The 21851-nt window shown below is 42.8% G+C and overlaps 1 protein-coding gene across 1 annotated transcript; it reads right to left on the bottom strand.

Annotated features, from left to right (window-relative positions):
• Positions 1-9090: 9090 nt before the first annotated feature.
• On the bottom strand, positions 9091-21362 carry DPPA4 (developmental pluripotency associated 4). The gene is made up of 7 exons (XM_005654065.4): positions 20934-21362; positions 18580-18742; positions 17226-17383; positions 17088-17138; positions 16698-16971; positions 13753-13948; positions 9091-10053 (listed from the first exon to the last, which is right to left on the bottom strand). The coding sequence occupies exons 1-7, from the start codon at positions 20955-20957 to the stop codon at positions 10023-10025; spliced, it is 897 nt and encodes a 298-aa protein (XP_005654122.4). The 5' UTR covers positions 20958-21362; the 3' UTR covers positions 9091-10022.
• Positions 21363-21851: the final 489 nt, after the last annotated feature.

The raw sequence follows: 21851 nt of genomic DNA, 5'->3' as shown, positions 1-21851 counted from the left end.
CCTGGGAACTTCCACATGCTGGAGATGCAGCCCTAAAGAGACAAAAAAAAAAAAAAAAAAAAAGAATATCTATCTATATATAGACATAGACATAACTTTTTTAGATTCCTTTCCATTGTGGGTTATTACATGATATTAAGTATAGTTCCCTGTGCTAAACAATAAGTCTTTATTGTTTATATTTTATATATAGTTGTTTGTATCTAATCACAAACTCCTAATTTATCCCTCCCACTCTACCCTCCCCCCAACCTTTACCCTTTGGTAAACATGTTTGTCTTCAGTGTCTGTGAGTCTATTTCTGTTTTGTAAACAAGTTTATTCGTATCATTTTTTAAGTTTCTACATATAAATTATATCATATGATGCTCATCTTTCTCTGACCACTCGGTATGATAATTTCTAGGTCCATCTATATTGCTGCAAATGGAGTTATGTTATTCTTTTTCATGAGTATCATCCCTGATTTTGTTTTAATTGGTCTTTGTTTCTTTAAGGTGAGACTTAGGAGAAAGCTGAAAATGACAAACACTTGCTGACAAGTTACAAATGAACAATCAAAATTTGTAAACAATACTGGTAGTAGGTTGAATTATGTTTTGTGGAAGGAATAGAAGAGGACTCAGAGGTATTTTATAACTGGTTTATGCCCTTGGGTGTGTCACTAACTGAAAGATTAGATTTAGATTATAGGGATTGGAAAACATGATCTCTCCTGGATCTATTTCTTTTTTTTTTTTTTTTTGTCTTTTTGCTATTTCTTGGGCCACTCCCACAGCATATGGAGGTTCCCAGGCTAGGGGTCCAATCGGAGCTGTAGCCACCCGCCTACGCCAGAGCCACAGCAACGCGGGATCCGAGCCACATCTGCAAACTACACCACAGCTCACGGCAATGCCGGATCGTTAACCCACTGAGCAAGGGCAGGGACCGAACCCGCAACCTCATGGTTCCTGGTCGGATTCGTTAACCACTGCGCCACGATGGGAACTCCATCTCCTGGATCTATTTCTATACACAAATGTAAAGGCTGCAATAATGGTGAGCTGAGTAAAAGGGAAGGGTTTGGCTTCTCAGAATAACAGCAAGAGCCAGAGTTCCCATGTGGCTCAATGGTTTAAGGACCACATGTTGTCACTGCAGTGGCTTGGGTGGCTACAGATTTGATCCCTGGCCTGGGAATTTCCACATGCAGTGGGCCAGCCAAAAGAAGAAGAAGAACAGCAAGAGTCAAAATACTAAAGCAAGTGGGGTTCCTGTCAAGGATCAGTTGGTAACAAACCCAACTAGTATCCATGAGGACGCGGGTTCCATCCCTGGCCTTGCTCAGTGGGTTAAGGATCCGGCGTTGCCGTGAGCTGTGGTGTAGGTTGCAGACGCGGCTTGGATCCCGCGTCGCTGTGGCTCTGGTGTAGGCCGGTGGCTACAGCTCCAATTGGACCCCTGGCCTGGGAACCTCCACATGTGGAGAGTGTGGCCCTAGAAAAGACAGAAAGTCAAAAGGAAAAAAAATAATAATACTAAGGCAAGTAATTTACTAATGAGTGCAGGATTGCTGGAGAATAATGCAGGATGTGATGAGAGGTGAGGCTGGAGAAATCACAAGTGTTTTCATTGGTCAATCTAAGGAGCCACAGCTACTGAAGGAAAACATTCACAAATAATATGGCAGCACTGGAATCCACTGGTCTCAGTGGGCTTTCTCTGCCTCTAGGAAATGGTCTGGTCCATCAGTCTCAAGACTGAGGGAGCTTAGGTCATTTTTACTTAGTACTATGATATTTTCAAAGTGCAAGGGCTCTGCTTCAATTTACTGAAGAGTTGGTTGGAAAAATAAACTATGAGACTCCACCTAAGACTTTCAGAATCAGATCCTAGCGGCAGGACCCAGGAATGCTTCAAGTCCTCAGGGTACTTCTTGTGCACCTAAAGTCTATAAACTTTAGCTAGATCAGGGTGTGACTAAATGGTTTTGGATTAAGTAGATAATGCTTGGAATCCTAGCTCCTCCCTTCCCAGGATAGAAACTGAACTGGCCCTGGAAATTTAGCCAAGGAAGCACTCCATCTCCCCCTTGGGTGTGGCCTTTTCTGACAAGGTTTTTCTGGATGGTTTAGAAGGGAGTTGACCTGGTAGCTTGAACAGATTGATTCCAGTGCCTTAGATTAGGATAGGATTTTCAAGTAGAAAGGCCCTTGATTAACCGTATTTCTTTTCTTAGCATTTATTACAATATATTATTTTATTGGGTTTTCCTCCCTGCTTTTTGAAAATACTATTTTATGGGGAATTTCAAATATGTGCAAAAGCAGACAGTAATATCACCAACCCTCATGGATCCATCATCAAGCTTGACACCTACTGACTCCCAGCCAATCTGATATCATCTAAACACCGCCTATTCCCCCTCCCCTGGGTTGTTTTGAAGGAAATACCGACCTCGAAACAATACAATAAAACATAAAGAAAAATTTTTAAAAACGCACTCAGAAAAGTTTAGAAATTAAAAAAAGGAAATACCAGACCTCATATCTTTTATTCATAAATTCAGGAAAAAAAATTTCTAGCTATAATTAACAATATCTTTTTCATATCAAAAATTAATTAAAATAATATTTAATATAATCAAACTATTTGGACTATTTAAATATCTAACAGTATTTAAATATGCAATTGTCTTGTATTTTCTGTCATTTTCTTGTTTTAACAATCTGTTTGAAGCAGGATCCAGATAAGGGCTCACTGTGATTACTTATGTGCCTTAAATTTTTTTTATAAATTCTTCGTCTTCCATTTTCCTTGCAAACTTGGTTGTTATTGTTTAAAGAATTGCATGAAGAATTCTCCTGTGGTGCAGCAGGTTAAAGCTCAGGTCACTGCTGTGGTGTGGGTTCCATCTCTTGCCTGGGAACTTCCACATGACATAGGCAAGGCCAAAAAAAAAAAAAAAAAAAGAATTGTGTGCATTTCCTATAGTTTACTATCTGGATTTTGCTAATTGCAATCATTCCTCCATTTTAGGCCATCTTTCTGCCCTCTGAATTTATTGTAAATGGGCTTGATCAGATTTAGTTCAAGCTGTGGCATAGGTCACAGATGTGGCTTGGACCTGGCACTGCTGTGGTGTGGGCTGGCAGCCCGTAGCTGGGATTCAACCACTATCCTGGGAACTTCCATATGATGCAGGTGTGGCCCTAAAAAATAAAAAAAGAAATGTTTGCTCTGCCATGTAGATAAGTCTTTCTGATGTAAAATATTATCTCTGGTAATAGCTCTCTTCCTGGTACAGGCCCTCTATCTAAGACCTTGTAGGCAGTCCAGGGGAAGGTAACAAGCTCTTTCTGAGTCTGCTGGGCCCTGACTGTCTTCAGCTCAAAATAATCTATATGCCAAAGCCACTTCCTGGGGTGGCACATTCTGTTCCCCCTCAATGGGTAAACAAATATGGTATATCCACAAAATGGAATACTACTATTCATCAGTAAAAAGGAACAAACTAATGATACATGAAAAAATATGAGTCTACCTCAAATGTCTTTTGGGGTTGGAGGGGGCAGGCATTGAATCCATGCCACAGCAGTGACCTGAGTTGAAATGACAAGGCCAGATCCTTAACCTGAAGTGCCACAAGGGAACTCCTGAAATGTCCTATACTAAATTAAAGAACCCAAACTCATTCCATTTTTAAGACATCCTGGGAATTCCCCAGTGGTACAGCAGATTAAGGATCCAGCGTTGTCATTGCTGTGGCTCAAGGTCACTGCTGCAGCTTGGATTCAATCCCTGGCCCTGGAACTTCCACTTGTCACAGGCATAGCAAAAAAAAAAAAAAAAAAGACATCCTAGGAAAGATAAAACTATAGGAACAGAAAATAGATCTCTGATTTTCAGGAGCCGAAGAGGGGATAGTAGTTGACTACAAAGAGGCAAGAAGAATTTTCTGGAGTGATGGAAGTTTGCATCTAATGATGGTAGTTATGTGGCTGCATGTATTTATCAAAACTCATAAGACTATACATTAAACAGGTGAATTTCACGATATGTAAATAAATCTGTATGTTCAATAAACCTGAATAAGTTAAGAGAAGCAAATCCCCAAAGACACACAGCTTTGAAATGGCTAATAAGTTATTGGTAATTACAGACCACTTCAGTGCAAAAAACAAAGAGACAAAACATAGTAGAAATTATAGTAATTGCTTTTGGCCAAGTGCCTATCACTTTCCTAACATAATTGTTTTGCATACATTAGTTTTTTCAACCTAGCAACCTTGCAAGAGTGGGTTATTATTTTCATTTAAAAAATCAAATAGGGAGTTCCCCTTGTGGCACAGTGGAAATGAGAATCTGACTAGTATCCATGAGAACACAGGTTCAATCCCTGGCCTCACTCAGTGGGTTAAGGATCCAGCATTGCTGTGGCTGTGGTGTAGGCTGGCAGCTGTAACTCCGATTTGACCCCTAGCCTGGGAACCTCCATATGCCACACATGTGGCCTAAAAAGTTTAAAAAAGAAAAAAAGGCAAGTAAATTGATCTTTAAAGATAGAACCTTGAATGTACATCTAGCTGCCCTCAAAGCTTGGGCTCTTGTGTTTCTTAACAGAAATAAGTAGTGACTTCCTATACAGTATGGATAAAAAAGGTAGTTTTATGAGTTAGAATATATCAAAGGAAGTTATCAGAGAAGTAAGATTTAAGCAGGGCCTTTTTTTTCTTAGGGCCACACCTGCAGCATATGGAAGTTCCCAAGCTAGGGGTCAAATCGGAGTTGCAGCTGCCAGCCTACGCCACAGACACAAAAACCCAGGATCCAAGCCTCGTCTGTAACCTACACCACAGCTCATGGCGACAACGGATCCTTAACCTACTGAGCAAGGCCAGGGGCTCCATCTTCATGTATACTGTCAGGTTGTTACCACTGAGCCACAATGGAAAGTCCTAAGCAGTGCTTTTGAGGAAGAGCAGAACAAAGCAAGTTCTGACCCTCATCATCGTTAGAGCTACATGAGTTCTAAGATGAGGAAGTCTTGTCCAGTCTCCATGAATCTCTTCCATAACCCTCCTCAGTGTTATAAACCCCCCTATGTATTGGGACCCCCCTCTCTGTCATCCCTCCTGGGATGACTTCCTCAGTCTCTAGCTCTGAGGTCCTGTGTACAAATCCTAGGAGTAGTCATGTGACAGACACTATGTCCTCTGATCCCCAAACTAAACTTTTCTTCCTTTGAGGTAAAATTTACAGTTAAATATACAGATCTTAAGTGTACAATTTGATACGTTTTGAAAAACGGTAGTCAATTCTCTATTCAAGACAAGCAATATTTTCATCAGCACGGAAGTTTCAATTCCAGTCAATTCCTACCACCCCAGCCCTTTGGGTTAGTTGGATAGCGTCATCTTATTTCCTTTGGGTACGTGGATTGTCCCTATTACTCTTCTTGATTCCCCAATGGTTTTTAATATGAGATGATGAAGAGAATAAAAAATTGAGCAGTGAAAGTGGTTGATAGACATCAGTTTTAACCATTGCGCCACTGGCCCTGTGATAGACATCAGTTTAAAAATCATTTTTTTCTTACTTTCTGAATTATCCTACTCCTAATATCCGGTCCCATTACTAGGTCTTGTCAAGCTTACCTCCATCTCTTCCAGATTCTAAGATGCCAACATCTTGTTTCTTTGGCTTCACCCGTGGCTTGTGAAAGTTCCTGGGCCAGGGATCCTGACCACCTGACTACCTCAGTGGCAACATGGGATCCTGAACCCGCTGAGCCACCAGGGAACTCCTAAGCTGCCAACATCTTTTGCTAGAAAGAAATACCTCCTAATTGGTCTACTTCATACTCTCTTCCTTCTGATCCTTTCTCCACATTAGAGGCAAATAATCTTTGCAAAATGCAAATCTGATATCTCAGCACAGCCCCTTGAACAGGCGTTAGGGCTTCTAATATTTTAAGATGAAGACAAAACAAAGGCCTATTGTCTGGGCTTCCATTCCTTTCCAGTCTCATCCAATATCTGTGTTCCCTGGTTCTGAACTCCTAACATATTGGCCTTTCAGGTTTCTTGTTACCCATCTCAGGAGCCTCACAGACCATTTCTACCAGCTGGAATTTCTTCCTTCTTTTTTTTTTTTCAATTTAATTCTAACTTGCCCTTCAATCTGATGTCAGCTCAAAATTCTTTCTCAGGGAAATCTGTCCCTTTGGTAATGGACATAGAAATTAGAAGTAACATCTTTTGGAGGCATTTAACTCCTCCAGGCCATTCCAAACTAGATATTCCTGGCCAGGAACAAAAAATGACTCAAGCTAATTATTCTAAAAAGTGTCTTCTGGAGTTCCCGGTCGTGGCTCAGTGGTTAAAGAATCCGACTAGGAACCATGAGGTTGTAGGTTCGATCCCTGGCCTCACTCTGTGGTTAAGGATCTGGTGTTGCCGTGAGCTGTGGTGTAGGTTGCAGGCAGGGCTCAGATCCTGAGTAACTGTGGCTCTGGCGTAGGCCGGTGGCTAAGCTCCAATTAGACCCCTAGCCTGGGAACCTCTATATGCCGTGGGTGCGGCTCTAGAAAAGACAAAAAATAAAAAGTTTTCTGAGCCCACTTGCTTTATTTCTGGGCTGATGTCTCCCCCTCAGTACTGGATATTCCTCTCTCTTTTTAATGGCCACACCTACAGCACATGGAAGTTCCTGGGCCAGGGATCAAACCCATGTCTCCACAGTGAATCAAGCCTCTGCAGTCAAGATTCTAACTTACTATACCACAGTGGGAACCCTTTTCTTTCTGTTTTTCTTTTCTTTTATTTATTTATTTATTTATTTATTTTTGCTTTAGGGCCCCACCCACAGCATATACAAGTTCCCAGGCTAAAGGACAAATCCGGGCTGCAGGTGCTGGCCTATGCCACATAGGATCCAAGCCACACTTGCAACCTATACCACAGTTCATGGTGATGCCAGATCCCCGACCCACTGTGTGAGGCCAGAGATCAAACCGGGATCCTCATGGATACTAGTCGGATTCGTTTCTGCTGAAAAACAAGGGAACTCCCCTCCTCCTTTCCTATCTTTCAAAAACTCTAATTACAGTTATATCCTTCAGGTAATGGTGACTGAAATATTGGATGATTACTGCCATTTTTATTACCTTTGGTGTTCAAATTCTAGGGTATGTGGGGCAACAGGGAAAAAACAAAATTCCTGCTAGGCAGTCTAAAAAGTACTAGAGACTCGGGAGTACCCGTCATGGCTCAGCAGAAACGATTCTGACTAGCATCCATGAGGACACGGGTTCCATCCCTGGCCTTGCTCGGTGGGTTAAGAATCTAGTGTTGCCGTGAGCTATGGTGTAGGTCACAGACATGGCTCAGATCTGGCATGGCTGTGGCTGTGGTGTAGGCCAGCAGCTACAGTTCCAATTTGACGCCTAGCCTGGGAACCTCCATATGCCAAGGGTGCAGCCCTAAAAAGACACCCCCCAAAAAAGTATTAGACTGTTTAAAAGTATTTTGGAGGAAATTAAACTATGACATTAATGGAGAAAGTAGAGAACAGAATACAGGGTACTTAACAGAGAACATTTTTTTTTTTCCCAAGAGGTAACACAGCAATTTTTTCCCCAGAGAATACTGAGTAAAATTAGATAGTATATAGTAATAAATTAGACAAAGATCGATTTTTTAATATTGACTCCTAAATAATTTGTAATTCATCTTTTACAATTCACTCGAAACCTTTTCATTCATCATTCATTGAATAAACATTTATTGAGCACCAACTATGTGTAGGAGGTTGTGATACCTAAGTGCACAAAACTAGCAGAAATCCTTACATAAGGGGAAGACAAACATATTACATTAGAAGAGATAAGTGTTATGGAAAAATAGAAAAGGATAATGGGGACTCAAGGGTGCTGGTAGGGGTGGAGAATCAGCGGGTAATTTTGTCTTTTTAGGGCTGGGCCCTCGGCAATATGAGTTCCCTGGCAAGGGTCGAATCGGAGCTGTAGCTGCTGTCCTACACCATAGCCACAAGCTGGTAAATTTAAATAGGTGGTCAAAGTATGCCTTTTTGAAAGAATGGGATCCATGGGAAGGTTTTGAGCATTGTTGTGATCTGACTTATATTTCAAGAGGATTTCTCATACTTAAGTCGGGGGGTGGGGTGGGGGGGCCTTCAGCTAGATTCCCCATCTACCAGCCAGGAGTGCAACCCTCAGGCCCTGGCATAATTACCATGTTCCGCTGGAGAAAGTATGTGAGTGTACACTCATCTTTTCCCATTTTGGCTGTCCAGCTTCCTGTTGTAATTTCTCTGCCAAGCAAATTGAATACAGTTGAGGTCACTCTGGGTAGCCCTTTATGATATACTTGGGCCACTAGACAGATGGTAAAATTTTATTTTAACTCAATGAATTCTATTATAGTTGTACAACAATCATCAAATCCCAATTTTATAGCAGTTCCATCCCAAACCCCCACCCCCCATCTGTCTCCTTTGGAAACTCTAAGTTGGGTTTTTTTTTTTTGTTTTTTTTTTTTTGTATTTTCCTAGGGCTGCACCAGAGGCATATGGAGGTTCCCAGGCTAGGGGTCTAATCAGAGCTGTAGCTGCTGGCCTATGCCACAGCCACAGCAATGCCAGATCTAAGCTGCGTCTGCAACCTACACCATAGCTCATGGCTACGCCGGATCCTTAACCCACTGAGCAAGGCCAGAGGTCGAACCTGCAACCTCTTGGTTCCTAGTCGGATTCGTTAACCACTGAGCCACAATAGGAACTCCAAGGAAACGATTAAGTTTTTTAGTCTGTGAGTCAGTATCTGTTCTGCCAAGAAGTTCATTATGTCCTTTTTTTAGATCCCACATGTAAGTGATAGCATATATTTGTGTCTCACTGTCTAACTTCACTTAGCATGATAATTTCCAGGTCCATCCATGTTGCTGCAAATGCCATTCTTTCCTTTTAATGGCTGAGTAATATTCCATTGTGTATATGTACCACATCTTCTTTATCCATTCCTTTGTCAATGGACATTTAGGTTGTTTCCTTGTCTTGGCATATATTTCTCATATATGCAACTGAATATTTTATTTTAAAATAAAAGCTTTTATTTCAAAATTTTCAAACAAAAATGTTGGCACAATACCTATATATTCTACACCTCACTGACTAATTGATTAGCAAGTTAATGCAATTTTTTTTGTATATTCTGCAGGTGTATAATCCTATATAACCACAACACGGTTATCACAACAAAGACACTTAATATTCCTACAGTATCACCTAATATCCAATCTGTATTAAAATTTCCCCAATTATCCCAAAGAACATTTTACTAGAGGAAAAATAATTTATCATTCAGTTCAGGACACTTAAAAATTTTATATACATATATATATAACTTACATCTTAGTTATATAGACATAAGTGCATAGCCCTGTGAATATTTACATATGGATGCATCTAAATAACTGTCACCCAAAACAAGGTAAGCTAAATTAAGCTGAGACAACCTAATCAATTTTTATCTATAGCCCCATCTTGCCCAATTTACAAATTTACTTGGGGCACCTTCAGGTAAGATAATTCCATTCAGGTAATTAATTATTTTTATCTTTTTTGGCCTTGCCTGTGGCATGTGGCATGTGGCAGCTCCCAGGCCAGGGACTGAATCCATGCCACAGCAGTGACCTGAGCTGCTGTAGTGACAACACCAGGTCCTTAACCTGCTAGGCCACCAGGGAACTCCAGAAATTAGTATTTTGAAAATGTCCCCATCTCCTTTCTCCTCTGCTGTCTTGGGGCTGGGAATCTCTGGAGAGCAGCTGCTTCCACTTTTGCTTCCTGTCTAGGAGTTCACAGGATTTTTTTCATGCAACCCACCAGGCTGTGCACCATGTAAGCAGGAAGCATGGAGAACACGGAGCTCCCTGGCCCGAGTTCAGCTGTCAAATGGCACCATGGCATTGATTGTAGTCACTCTATCGTTAATCGTAATCATAGCTGTACCCTTTCTCTCATTGCAGGCTTTTCGTTAATACTTTATTCCTATAAAGCAAATAAAATGTTTTAGAATCAAGATGAAATATTAAGTGGTATTCTTTGCTTTTCTTTTCATCTTTTTGTCTTTTCTAGGGCCACTCCCGAGGCATATGGAGGTTCCCAGGCTAGGGGTCGAATCGGAGCTGTAGCCACCGGCCTACTCCAGAGCCACAGCAACGTGGGATCGGAGCCGCGTCTGCAACCTACACCACAGCTCACGGCAACGCCGGAACCTTAACCCACTGAGCAAGGCCAGGGATCGAACCCGCAACCTCATGGTTCTTAGTCAGATTCGTTAACCACTGAGCCACAACAGGAACTCCTCAAGTGGTATTCTTGAAAATAACCAAGAAGTCCACTCTGGAATGCCAATAAAATTGCCCTTCAACCTTAGGATCAGGTACAGGAAGCATGTGGTCATGCCATCAAGGAATGACAATCATCCAAGTTATGTCTCTCAAATATATTCCTATCCCATGCAAATTATGGGCAGGAGAGGCCCCAGAGTGGAAGTTTTACCATCTGTCCAGTGGCCCAAGTGTATCATAAAGGGCTACCCAAAGTGACCTCAACTGTATTCAATTTGTTTGGCAGAGAAATTACAACAGGATGCAGGACAGCCAAAATGGGAAAAGATGAGTGTACACTCACCTACTTTCTCCAGTAGGACATAATAATTGTGCCAGGGCCTGAGGGTTGCACTCCTGGCTGGTAGATGGGGAATCTAGCTGAAGGCCCCCCATTTACTTCAGGCTTCTATCCTCTGCCAGTTGTCCTACATATCTGGTGTTTAGTCATCATGACACCAAAGGTGGGTCCCCAGCAGGCCAAGAGAGCGCTTAGGATGAAGTGCTCCATGGTTCCTGGACAACTGCAGAGGGGTGAGGAAATGCATCCCTGGAAGCCGAGTCTGGGCGGCACAAGCCTCTCTGTTTAGGGAGATGGGCTTCTTTCCATCCATCCTCCTCCTCCTCCATAGGCCCCCCTCCCAAGCTAAGTCCAGAGGCACACTTAGCCTGCTTAACACAAAATAAACAATTCCCCTTGAGCATCCTTCTCCTCTACCTTCCACTTGTGCCTTTCAGAAAAAATTTAAGCCCAGGGAGTTCCCTACTGGTTGGGTGGTTAGGATTTGGCACTTTCACTGCTACAGCCTGGGTTCAGTCATGACCTGGGAACTGATCCCAGGTCTGGAACTGAGATCCCACATCAAGCTGCTGCAACAGTCGTCAAAAAAAGAAGAAAATACCTCCAATTGCAGCCTCTATTTATCTTCTCCCCTTATTTCAACCAATACCAAATTATCAATATTCTTTACTGCTTTGAATCTTTTTTACAAGCATGTTATCTGTGACTTTCACAGCTTCAGTATTACTTGTGACAATTTCCCAGTGCAAATTCCCTCCATTGACTTCATATTTCAGTTCTTCTCCTTGTTTCTGTTCTGTCTCCTTTAAAATGCCTCTAAAATGCTGTTGTTCCTTGAAGCTCTATCCTCAGCTAAAACATACATCTTATCCTTATCAGTGTTTTAGAATTACCAAATAATTATCTAGAAGCCAGTGTTCTTTTTCAGCACCTATAGAAAGTGCCATGTCCAGAGTTCCCGCTGTGGCTCAGTGGTTAACAAATCTGACTAGGAACCATGAGGTTGCAGGTTCAATCCCTGGCCTTGCTCAGTGGGTTAAGGATCCAGCATTGCTGTGAGCTGTGGTATAGGTCGCAGAATCGGCTTGGAACCTGCGTTGCTATGTCTTTGGCAAAAGCCGGCAGCTACAGCTCCGATTAGACCCCTAGCCTGGGAATCTCCATGTGCCATTTCTTTTTTCTTCTTTTTTCTTTTTAGGGCTGCACTCATAGCATATGGAATTTCCCAGGCTAGGAGTTGAAGAATCAGAGCTGCAGCCACTGGCCTACTATGTCACAGCCACAGCAAGGCCAGGGATCGAACCCAGGTCCTCATGGATCCTAGTCAGGTTCATTAACCACTGAGCCACGGAAGGGAACTCCTACATGATTTTTCTAATAGATCTTATTATACCTTTCCTCCTTGGGAAGTGTAAGCCTCATTTACCTGCTTAAAAATCCTTCAGTGGGAGTTCCTATTGTGGCACAGCAGAAACGAATCCAACTAGGAACCATGACGTTGAGGTTCGATCCCTGGCCTTGCTCAGTGGGTTAAGGATCCCGCATTGCTGTGTCTGTGGTGTAGGCCGGCAGCTGTAGCTCCAATTAGACCCCTAGCCTGGGAACCTCCATATGCTGCGGGTGAGGCCCTGAAAAGACAAAAAGACAAAAAAAAAAAAAAAAAAAAAAAATCCTTCAGTGTCCCATCACCCAGGGATGATCTCACGCTTATTATTTTCCACCATATTGTCACTACTTGCAACTTCTACTTTGTCCTAAGTCCTTTCACAACCTTGGCATTGGTCCCTATAATAAAAAATGACCTTATTCTTCCTTTCCATCTATTTGATTCTTCCCTTAATTTTTTTTTAATGATTTTTTTTTTTTTTGGTTTTTAGGGTTGCACCCATGGCATATGGAGGTTCCCAGGCTAGGGATCAAATTAGAACTACAGATGCCAGTCACAGCCACAGCCACACCAGATCTGAGCCATGTCTGTGACCTACACAACTCACAGCAACATTGGATCCTTAACCTACTGAGCAGGCCAGGGATTGAAGCTGAAACCTGATGGTTCCTAGTCATTCATTTCTGCTACACCATGACGGGAACTCCAAATGATTTTTATTTTTTCCATCAATTCTTCCCTTGATTTAAGAAAACTCTTCTTTGAGACCAGCCACGGTAATATAGCTGTTTACATACCAGTCATCCCCATTAGACTGTAGACCACTTAAAATTTAAAAGAAGGGATTTTTTTTTGCTAGTCATTATCTCTGTATAATGCATATATATATATACCTGGAATATAGTAATTATACAATGACTGATGCCCCAACATTTTGGATAGAAGCATTAAGCCCTGACCCAAAAAAAAAAAGCTCTTTGGGGACTTCTTGCCATGGGACAGTGAGTTAAGAATCAGACTGCACTGAGGGTTTGGGATGGAAATTCTATAAAATTTGGTTGTGATGATTGTTGTACAACTATAAATGTAATAAAATTCATTGAGTAATTAAAAAAAAAGAATCAGACTGCAGTGGCTTGGGTTGCTGCAGAGGTGCAGGTTCAATTCTAGGTCACAGCTGCTGCAGCTTGGATTCAATCTCTGGCCTGGGAATTTCCATGTGCCATGGGCAAGGCAAAAATTGCTTTTCCTAGGAATACACTTAATAATTTTTGTGAAACTCTTTTACTGACAACTTGTGCTTGAAATACAGGCCTAATTAATATTAATATGCATCTCCCCTCGATCACAACTAGAAACCAGACATCCACTTTAAGTGTGTAGAAAAGTACCTGGTAGGAGTTCCCTTTGTGGCGCAGCGGAAACAATCCGACTAGGAACCATGAGGTTGCGGTTTGATCCCCGGCACTGCTCAATAAGGATCCGATATTGCCATGACCTGTGGTGTAGGTCGCAGACGCGGATTGGATCCTGTGCTGATGCGGCTGTGGTGTAGCCCAGCAGCTGTGGCTCTGATATGACCCCCTAGCCTGGGAACCTCTACAGGCCTCAGGTGTGCCTTAAAAAGACAAGACAAGACAAGACAGGAAAAGAAAAGAACCAGTAATTACCTTTGAACACATTCAGGGCACAGCATATTATCCTCCAGGTAAGGAGGTGGGAACGTGTTGGCAGGTAGCAAAAAGAGTGCAGATACCCTCCTTCGCTTCTCAGGAACCCAGGCTTGCCCAGCATGAAACTGTAAATGAACCCAGCCCTCTGTGTTACCAGGGAGACTTCGCCCATGGACCACGCACCACTTGACCTCTGGGAAAGGAAAGAGAGAAGTATGAACACAGCAACACCAAATTCTAATGTCTGAGACTGACTGCATCATAGCCTTTGATTCTACTTTCCTCTCAAGTGCCAGCTCTTGCATATGAATGCTGGAAACCTAACTTAACCTACCATACCCTGTTCCCCTTTAGAAAATAATACAAAAACAGCTCCTCTTAAATCTCTAAAAAGAAACAAAAAATACAGTTCAAAGTGGTATAGAGGCACATGGGTAGATGATAGCCTAGGGGAGGCAAAACTTGACCTCTGTCTATCTTAGGTTTTCACCGGGACTTTTAAAAAAAAGACTTAACAATAGAAAAATAGTTTATGAATTTGTGCGGTGCATATTGTGCAGGCAAAAATCACCAAAACTAATTCAAAATGGTAACTTAGAACTCCATCTTACATAACAGCCTCGACAAAGAACAATAAATTTATACAAAGGAGTTCCTGTTGTGGCGCAGCAGGGTCAAGAACCCAACATAGTGTCCAAGAGGATTTGTGTTCAATTCCTGGCCTCACTCAGTGGGTTAAGGATCCTGCGTTGCCATGGGCTGTGGTGTAGGACGGCGGCTGCAGCTGATTTGACCCCTAGCTGGGAAACTTGCAAATGTTACATATGTGGCCCTAAACCTAAAAAACAAATAAATAAATAAATTTGTAAAGAGAGGACAAGATGAAGGAAAACAGTTTTAGGTTTCTATGGGTGTCAAACATAAATATATGAGAGGAAACTAATGCATAAGATTTGTTTGTAGATTGCTGTGGTGCCCACTCTCACTGGATAAGTCTATCTCCAGCAAAAGCATAGATATCCTGCCTTTAGGCAGAAAAGAGGGAGCTTTTTCTGGATTTGCTGCATTTTAACTGCCTACAGCTCAAGATTTTTATGCTAAAGAGGAATATTTTGGGGTGACATTCTGTTTTCCTTCAATAGAAAGATTAAACCATGGAGTTTCTGTGGTGGCTCAGTGGTAAGGAAGCTGACTGGTATACATGAAGACTCAGGTTTGATCCCTGGCCTTTCTCAGTTTGTTGGGGATCTGGCTTTGTCATGAGCTATGGCATAGTTCACAGAAGTGGCTCAGGATCTGGCGTTGCTATGTCTGTGGCATAGGCTGGCTACAGTTCTGATTTGCCCCCAGCCTAGGAACTTCCATATGCCACAGGTTCATCACCAAAAAGACAGAGGAAAAAAAAAAAAAAAAGACTAAACCCAAGTGGTCAGGGAAGGCCTTCATAAAGTAGGTTCAGGGATCTCATTTTTTTGAGACATCAATAGTTTAATCAATGGGAGGGCGGGGAGAATCTTACATGTCTGAAGCAAGATTCTGGAGTGGTACTCCACCATGTGGGGCAGGCAGCTGGCAGGACCTGGCAGCAGTCTTTGTCAGGGGGGTAGAGAATGACATGCAGGGGGGTGGGGAAGGTTACCAGTTATAGGGGAACTCTCAACAGGCATTGTAATGTGCTAACCAGTTCATAGTCTTCCTTAGTTTTCTTTCCTATCACTCTCAGAATGACATCATGAGATGTGCATTATTATCATTATTGTTATTATTATTATTATTATTTGCTTTTTAGGGCCACACCAATAGCATATGGGGGTTCCCAGGCTAGGGTTTGAATTGGAGCTACAACTGCCAGCCTATGCCACAGCCACAGCAACATCAGACCTGAGCCGCATCTGCAACCAATACCACAGCTCATGGCAATGCCTGATCCTTAATCCACTAAGCGAGATCAGGGATTGAACCTACAATCTCATGGTTCCTAGTTAATTTCCACTGCACCAGGATGTGAACTCCAGATGTGTATCATTATTAATATACTTTACCATGAGTTAACTGGGAACTAGATCAAATAACTTAATGTTACTTAGATGCTAGGAGATCCAGAGCTTAAGCTCAGGCCATTGATTTTAGAGCCTGCTTTTACTTTTAATTCCTTAAGGGAGGAAAAAGAAATGAAGCCAGATTGCTATCCCCTTCTGAGGACCCCAGTAATTTAGAACAGTGGTTTTCAAAGTGTGGTCCCTAATTAGCATCATGTGCAATTGTTAGAAATGCAAATTCCCTAAGTTCACATCCTGACTAGGAACCATGAGGTTGTGGGTTTGATCCCTGGCCTTCCTCAGTGGGTCAAGGATCCAGCGTTGCTGTGAACTGTGGTGTAGGTTGCAGATGTGGCTAGGATCTGGCATTGCTTCACCTGTGGCATAGGCCAGCAGATTTAGCTCCGATTAGTCTACTAGCCTGGGAACCTCCATATTCCACGGGTTTGGCCCTAAAAAAAAAAGGAAAAGAAAAGAAATGCAAATTCCCTGGCCCCACTCAGAACTCAATCAGAAAAATTTGTGGGTGGAGCCCAGGAATCACTAGGCTTTCAGGTGACTTTGATAATACCCTGAAATTAAGCAGTGGTTAATATCAATTAAGCTTATTTACTTATTTTCCCATCTCTCTCATTCATTTATTTTGTCTTTTTAGGGCCACACTCACCATCTAAGTTCGCAGGCTAGAGGCTGAATTGGAGCAGTAGCTGCTGGCCTATGCTGCAACAATAGCCAAGTTGGATCTGAGTTGCATCTGTGACCTAGGCCACAGCAAATCCGGATCCTTAACCCACTGAGCAAGGCCAGGGATCAAACGGGAATTCTCATGGATACTAGCCGGGGTCCTTAACCTGCTGAGCCACAGTGGAAACTCTCCCTCCCATCTCTTAAAAATGAGCTTACCACAAGTCTCTCGTGATTCCACTGCTTGCACCCTCCCGGCCTCGGACACAATCCTACTCCAGGAAGCAAACACAGCTTCTGTGTCAGAAGTTGATACAACTCCCTCATGAGCAGCAGCTCCTTCAAGGGCAGGTGCCGCCACCTCAGCAGGAGCAGCACCTCCAAAAGACATCTTTTTATCAGAAGCCTCCAGCGGTAGCTCCCCCCTGTCCATCATTAATTTTCTTCTTGATGGTGACAGGATCCTGGCTTCCTCTGCTGTGGCAGGGAAGTCCTACAAAGAGGGTTTAAAAGATTAAAGACATTTCTACTCAGCTTCTGATGCTAAAATAGATAATTACGATGAGAACTAAACCTTCCATTCTGCCAAATTCCCTACAAATTACTCACTTTTTGATTAGGGTAAGCATGTTCACAGAGTCGTTTATATCCGTCCAGTTTCTAAAACAAGAGAAAAATGAGTTAATCATCAAACTAAGGCTTGTAGTCTTCCTCCCAAGAGCATCGTCCCCCATTCTGAGCCCTCACCCGGCCTTTGGTGCTCAATTTTAATTGCTGGCACCAAGCCCGAAGAACGTCTCTGTGAATCAGGTTGGCCGGTGGGAGGATAGAAGGGAGTGGAGGAATCTGCATCTTCTGAGGTTTCATACCGCTACAACACTGAGGCATCTTTTTCGGACAGGTAGCTGAAGGAGAATGGGATAAAATTAGCAATAATTAACTTTTGCGTAGCCTTTCAAAATGTCAAAAGTACAATCTTTTAGTTCTCATAATCTAATCCCCGCTGTACAATTAAATGACTTGCCAAAGACCACAAAACCTCCAAAGGACAGAACCTCAAACCTATGGGACTGACAATATTTCCGAACCCCTCAGTTGTTTTTCTTCTTTTAAGGGCTACATCTACAGCATATGGAAGTTCCCAGGTTAGGGGTCGAGTTGGAGCTACAGCTGCTGGCCTATGCCACAGCCACAGCCACACAGCCACACAGGGATCTGATCTTCGTCTGCGACCCACACCACAACTCGCAGCAATGGTGGATCCTTAACCCACTGAGTGAGGCCACGGATCGAAACCGAGTCCTCATGGATAGGAGTCGGATTTGTTTCTGCTGCACCACAACAGGAATTCTATCCCTCAGTTTTTAACTTCCTCCAACTCCCCACTACTCACACACACTTACTCTTTTGTGAGAGCTTTAAACCAGAGGCTGACCTAGAGCCTGCACTTTCAATGCAGGGAATAAGTGAAGTTTTAGACCTGAGGTCATAAATACTCAGCTGTGCCTGCCCTCTCACAACAAAATAAACCACCTGGAAATGCTACACAATTACTAACACCCATAATTCTGGCAGCGCACCCCAGTCAGGGCAGCATTTCAGTCTCCTGCAGCATCTCACACACTCTCACCATTCAGTAAAGACTTACCAAAAAAAAAAGGGGGGGGGGGACTTAGAAAACACACCTCCAGAAGAGACACAACTATGACACTGAGTGCACATTGTGTCCAATAGAGTGTAGGTGGTTTACCTAATTATTCTATGTAAATTACAACTGACCCTCCACACCAACCTCAACCAAACTCAGCTAAGAACCTACTTTCCTCACTTTTTAGAGCAGGAAGTGGAGTTTCAAGGATGGGATTTCAATTTATAGCTGTCTGTCCCTGGATCATTGCACACTGAGATTCTTAACACCCAGCAGCTAGAGTAGGCAAAATAATGTTCAGAACCAGGAGGTGAGATTTGAGCTAGGCTTTGAAGGATGTACAGGATTTGCAGAATACAGAATTTCTTCCCTACATTTTCTACTTTTTCAGAAAAATCCTTCAGTCTTCTTAAACCCAGAGAATTAGGATTGGAGGACTTGTAGTTCTCTTACCTTCGTCATTTTTCATTGATCTTTTTCTTTTGGCCTCATTCCTTGAGTTATTTTGCATACTTGCTTCACCAGAAGCCCCCTGCTCCTCTTCTTCAGTTTCTGCTGACATGGCTTTGGATGTGCAACTATTACTTTCTTCTGCTAACTTCTTTGCAGAGTTGCACTGGGGATAGAGGAACCATTCATTCAGTCACTCCTCTGGTGTCTAACCCACCACATTTTCACTACCTGACTTAAGGTATCTCACCATCCAAGGCACCAAGACAGTCACTGAACTCTGCTGGCAAGAAGGATTATCGTCTGGATATCATCTGAATACTGAGGTGAAAGGGTATTTACTTAAAAGATATTTCTAAGATAGGGAGGCAACGATGGAAAAACGGAAGGCCGATTAAGTACAAGATATATATATATACACACACACACTAGCGTCTACTTTGGAGAAAGCATCACTCATCCACCATATTCATTATCCCTCACCTGGGAGGCTGGGAGGTTTTCCCCTTTCCCCATCCCTCTCCTAAGAACTCTTCCCTATCAACCTTTCCCTACTATTGCCCCAAGCTACTGCCACAAAACTCATTTCCTGCCCAGGCCAATTACTTTTTCGAATTATTTATTTATTTTATGGCTGCACATGTGGAATATAGAAGTTCCCAGATGCAACTACTGGCCTGTGCCACAGCAATGCCAGATCTGAGCCACATCTGTGACCTACACTGCAGCTTTCAGGAACACCGGATCCTTAATCCACTGAGCAAGACCAGGGATCAAACCCCCATGTCATGAATCTAGTTCTTAACCCAATGAGCCATAACAAGAACTCCCAGCCCAGTTACTTTGCCTGAAGGGCTATCACTCAACTTCACACACATTGCCCTCCCTTATATTCATATTCTTAAACCTAAATCCTCTTTCAGAATCTCACTTCAGGTGTTAGCTCATCAGGTAAGCTCTGCTGGACTATAGACCAATTCAAATCTACTATGCCTTCCTCACTCCTATCACTTAGTTGCAGTTTTATGTTTACTTTTGTGATTTAATCCAAGCCTGTTATTCTGATTATAAATTCCACAAAGGCAGAATTCCTTTCCCTTTCCTTGTAGGCACTCAGTAAATGCTGGTTAATTCAAAAGAAACAAGAAGAGTTCCCGTCGTGGCTCAGCAGAAATGAATCTGACTAGTATCCATGAGGACGCAAGTTCAATCCCTGGCCTCGCTCAGTGGGTTAAGGATCCAGCATTGCTGTGAGCTGTGGTGTAGGTAGCAGACATGGCTCAGGTCTAGCATTGCTGTGGTGTAAGCCGGCAGCTGTAGCTCCCATTAGACCCCTAGCCTGGGAACCTCCATATGCCACAGGTGTGGCCCTAAAAAGACAAAAAATAAAAATAAAATAAAATAAAACAAGAGAACAACAGTGGCAATATAGCTGATTGATACAAAGAAACTAATATTTATTGATCCTCTATCTTCCATCAGGTTTTGTGAGACACACTCCTTGTTTTCTTTCTTCAGGGCAATCTGGTGACAATGTGTTACTCGTTTTTTAGGTGCTAAAGCTAAGGGCACACAGGCATTTAAAATAGATATTAAATCCCAAATCAACTTAAATCCCAGATTTGCTCCTGGAATCTAAATCCTATCACCTCCTAGACAAGAGCTCAGGACAAATTAACATTTGTATGGTCTTTTTACATCTCTATAGGTTTACATTCATATTGAAATCTTATAATTGACAGAACCCTTAGAGAAAGTACTGACTTTGGGGCCTCACAAAAGTCTTAATTAAAATTGGGAGGGCAAAAATGACTTGGTTCCAGGCAGGAGTCCCTGAAAGCACTCAGATTTCCCTGGCAGAATAGTTCAACTTTTCTGAACAAGCCCAACAGCCTCTCCAACCTCAGCGGCTGTCTGCAGTCTCTCGTCAGTATGCTCATTTCTGATTATTCCTTGGCCCTAACGACCTCGGGAAAATATGAATCTAGATCCAACACCTTTGGTTTGGAACCTGCGTCTGTAGGAGGGAAATTAAAGGATCTCATCCAATATATCAGGGTGCAATCATATCCAGGAGTTCACTTCTTTAAAAAAGAAAAGTAGTTCCGGTGTGGCACAGTGGGTTAATTAAGAGTCCAGGATCCTGCGCTGCTGCCGCTGTGGCGCAGGTCGGATACCTGGCCCGGGAACTTTCACATGTAAAAGAGAAACTGAGGCACAACAAACAAACAGAAAGAAACTCTAAGGCATCCTCTTTTCCTCGCAAAAAAGGGAAAGCACTTCAGTGTGCTCTAGGAAGAGAAAAACAGAAGGCTCAGAAAGACATAAAAAAAACAAACCTATCAAACTGTATTTACCTCTTTGTCCTTTGCTCTCTCCATGCTCAGGAAAGTCAAGGTCCAGAAAAGGGAGATTTTCTTTACGTCCGCAATGGCCTCTGGCCCAAGAGACCTCTTTTAAAAGACTCCTCCTACTTCCGCCACCCACCAGCGCTTTCCTGTATCTCCTCCCCTCTGTTTGGCCCGCCCTCACAAGTTGAGAAAGCTAAATTTGTGTACTTTCTTATTCACAAGTGATTGTTGTATGAGTGAATACGTAATAACATTCCTGGCCCTTTTCTGAGAGGTGTTTGTTTGTTTGTAACTTAATTATCGATGGTGTGGTTCCTGAGCCATTGGGAAGTTGAAAACTCCTTCAGAAAAATTCCAAGGGAGGGAGTCGGGGAAATGCATCCGACTAGAAACCTTGCGGCTCTGGGTTCAATCCCTGGCCTCGCTAAGTGAGTTAAGGATCGGGCATTGCCATGAACTATTGGTGCAGAGGCAGCTGGGATCCTGCAGTGCTGTGGCTGTGGCGTCGGGTGACAGCCATTGGACCCCTAGCGTGGAAACCTCCATTTGCCGCAGGCATGGCCCTAAAAAGCCCCTCTCCTCCCAAAAAAAGAAAAACAAAAATTCCAAGGGAAAAAGGAAAGTTGCAGATTTCTGAACCAGTTGTGCGAAGGGATTTAATGATGGAACTTGAGGAAACAACAGAATTCTGGGGCAGACCAGTGGCTTGAAGAAAGCAAAACCGAGTTCATGTACCATATACATGTCTTTTTTTTTTTTTTTTTTTTTTTTCACAGCACGTGGAGGTTCCCAGGCTAGGGGTCCAATTGGAGCTGTAGCCGCTGGTCTACGCCACAGCCACCTCAACAAAGGATCTGCATCTGCGACCTACACTACAAGCTCACAGCAATGCTAGATCCTTAACCCTCTGAGCAAGGCCAGGGA

This window comes from Sus scrofa, chromosome 13 (assembly GCF_054392235.1).
Source record: "Sus scrofa isolate SSC_HxYL_T2T_F1_AM1 chromosome 13, Sscrofa_HxYL_maternal_Yorkshire_Landrace_v2.0, whole genome shotgun sequence".
Taxonomy (NCBI): domain Eukaryota; kingdom Metazoa; phylum Chordata; class Mammalia; order Artiodactyla; family Suidae; genus Sus; species Sus scrofa.
Note: the sequence above shows the minus strand (reverse complement) of the source record. Positions and strands in the feature narration are given on the sequence as shown.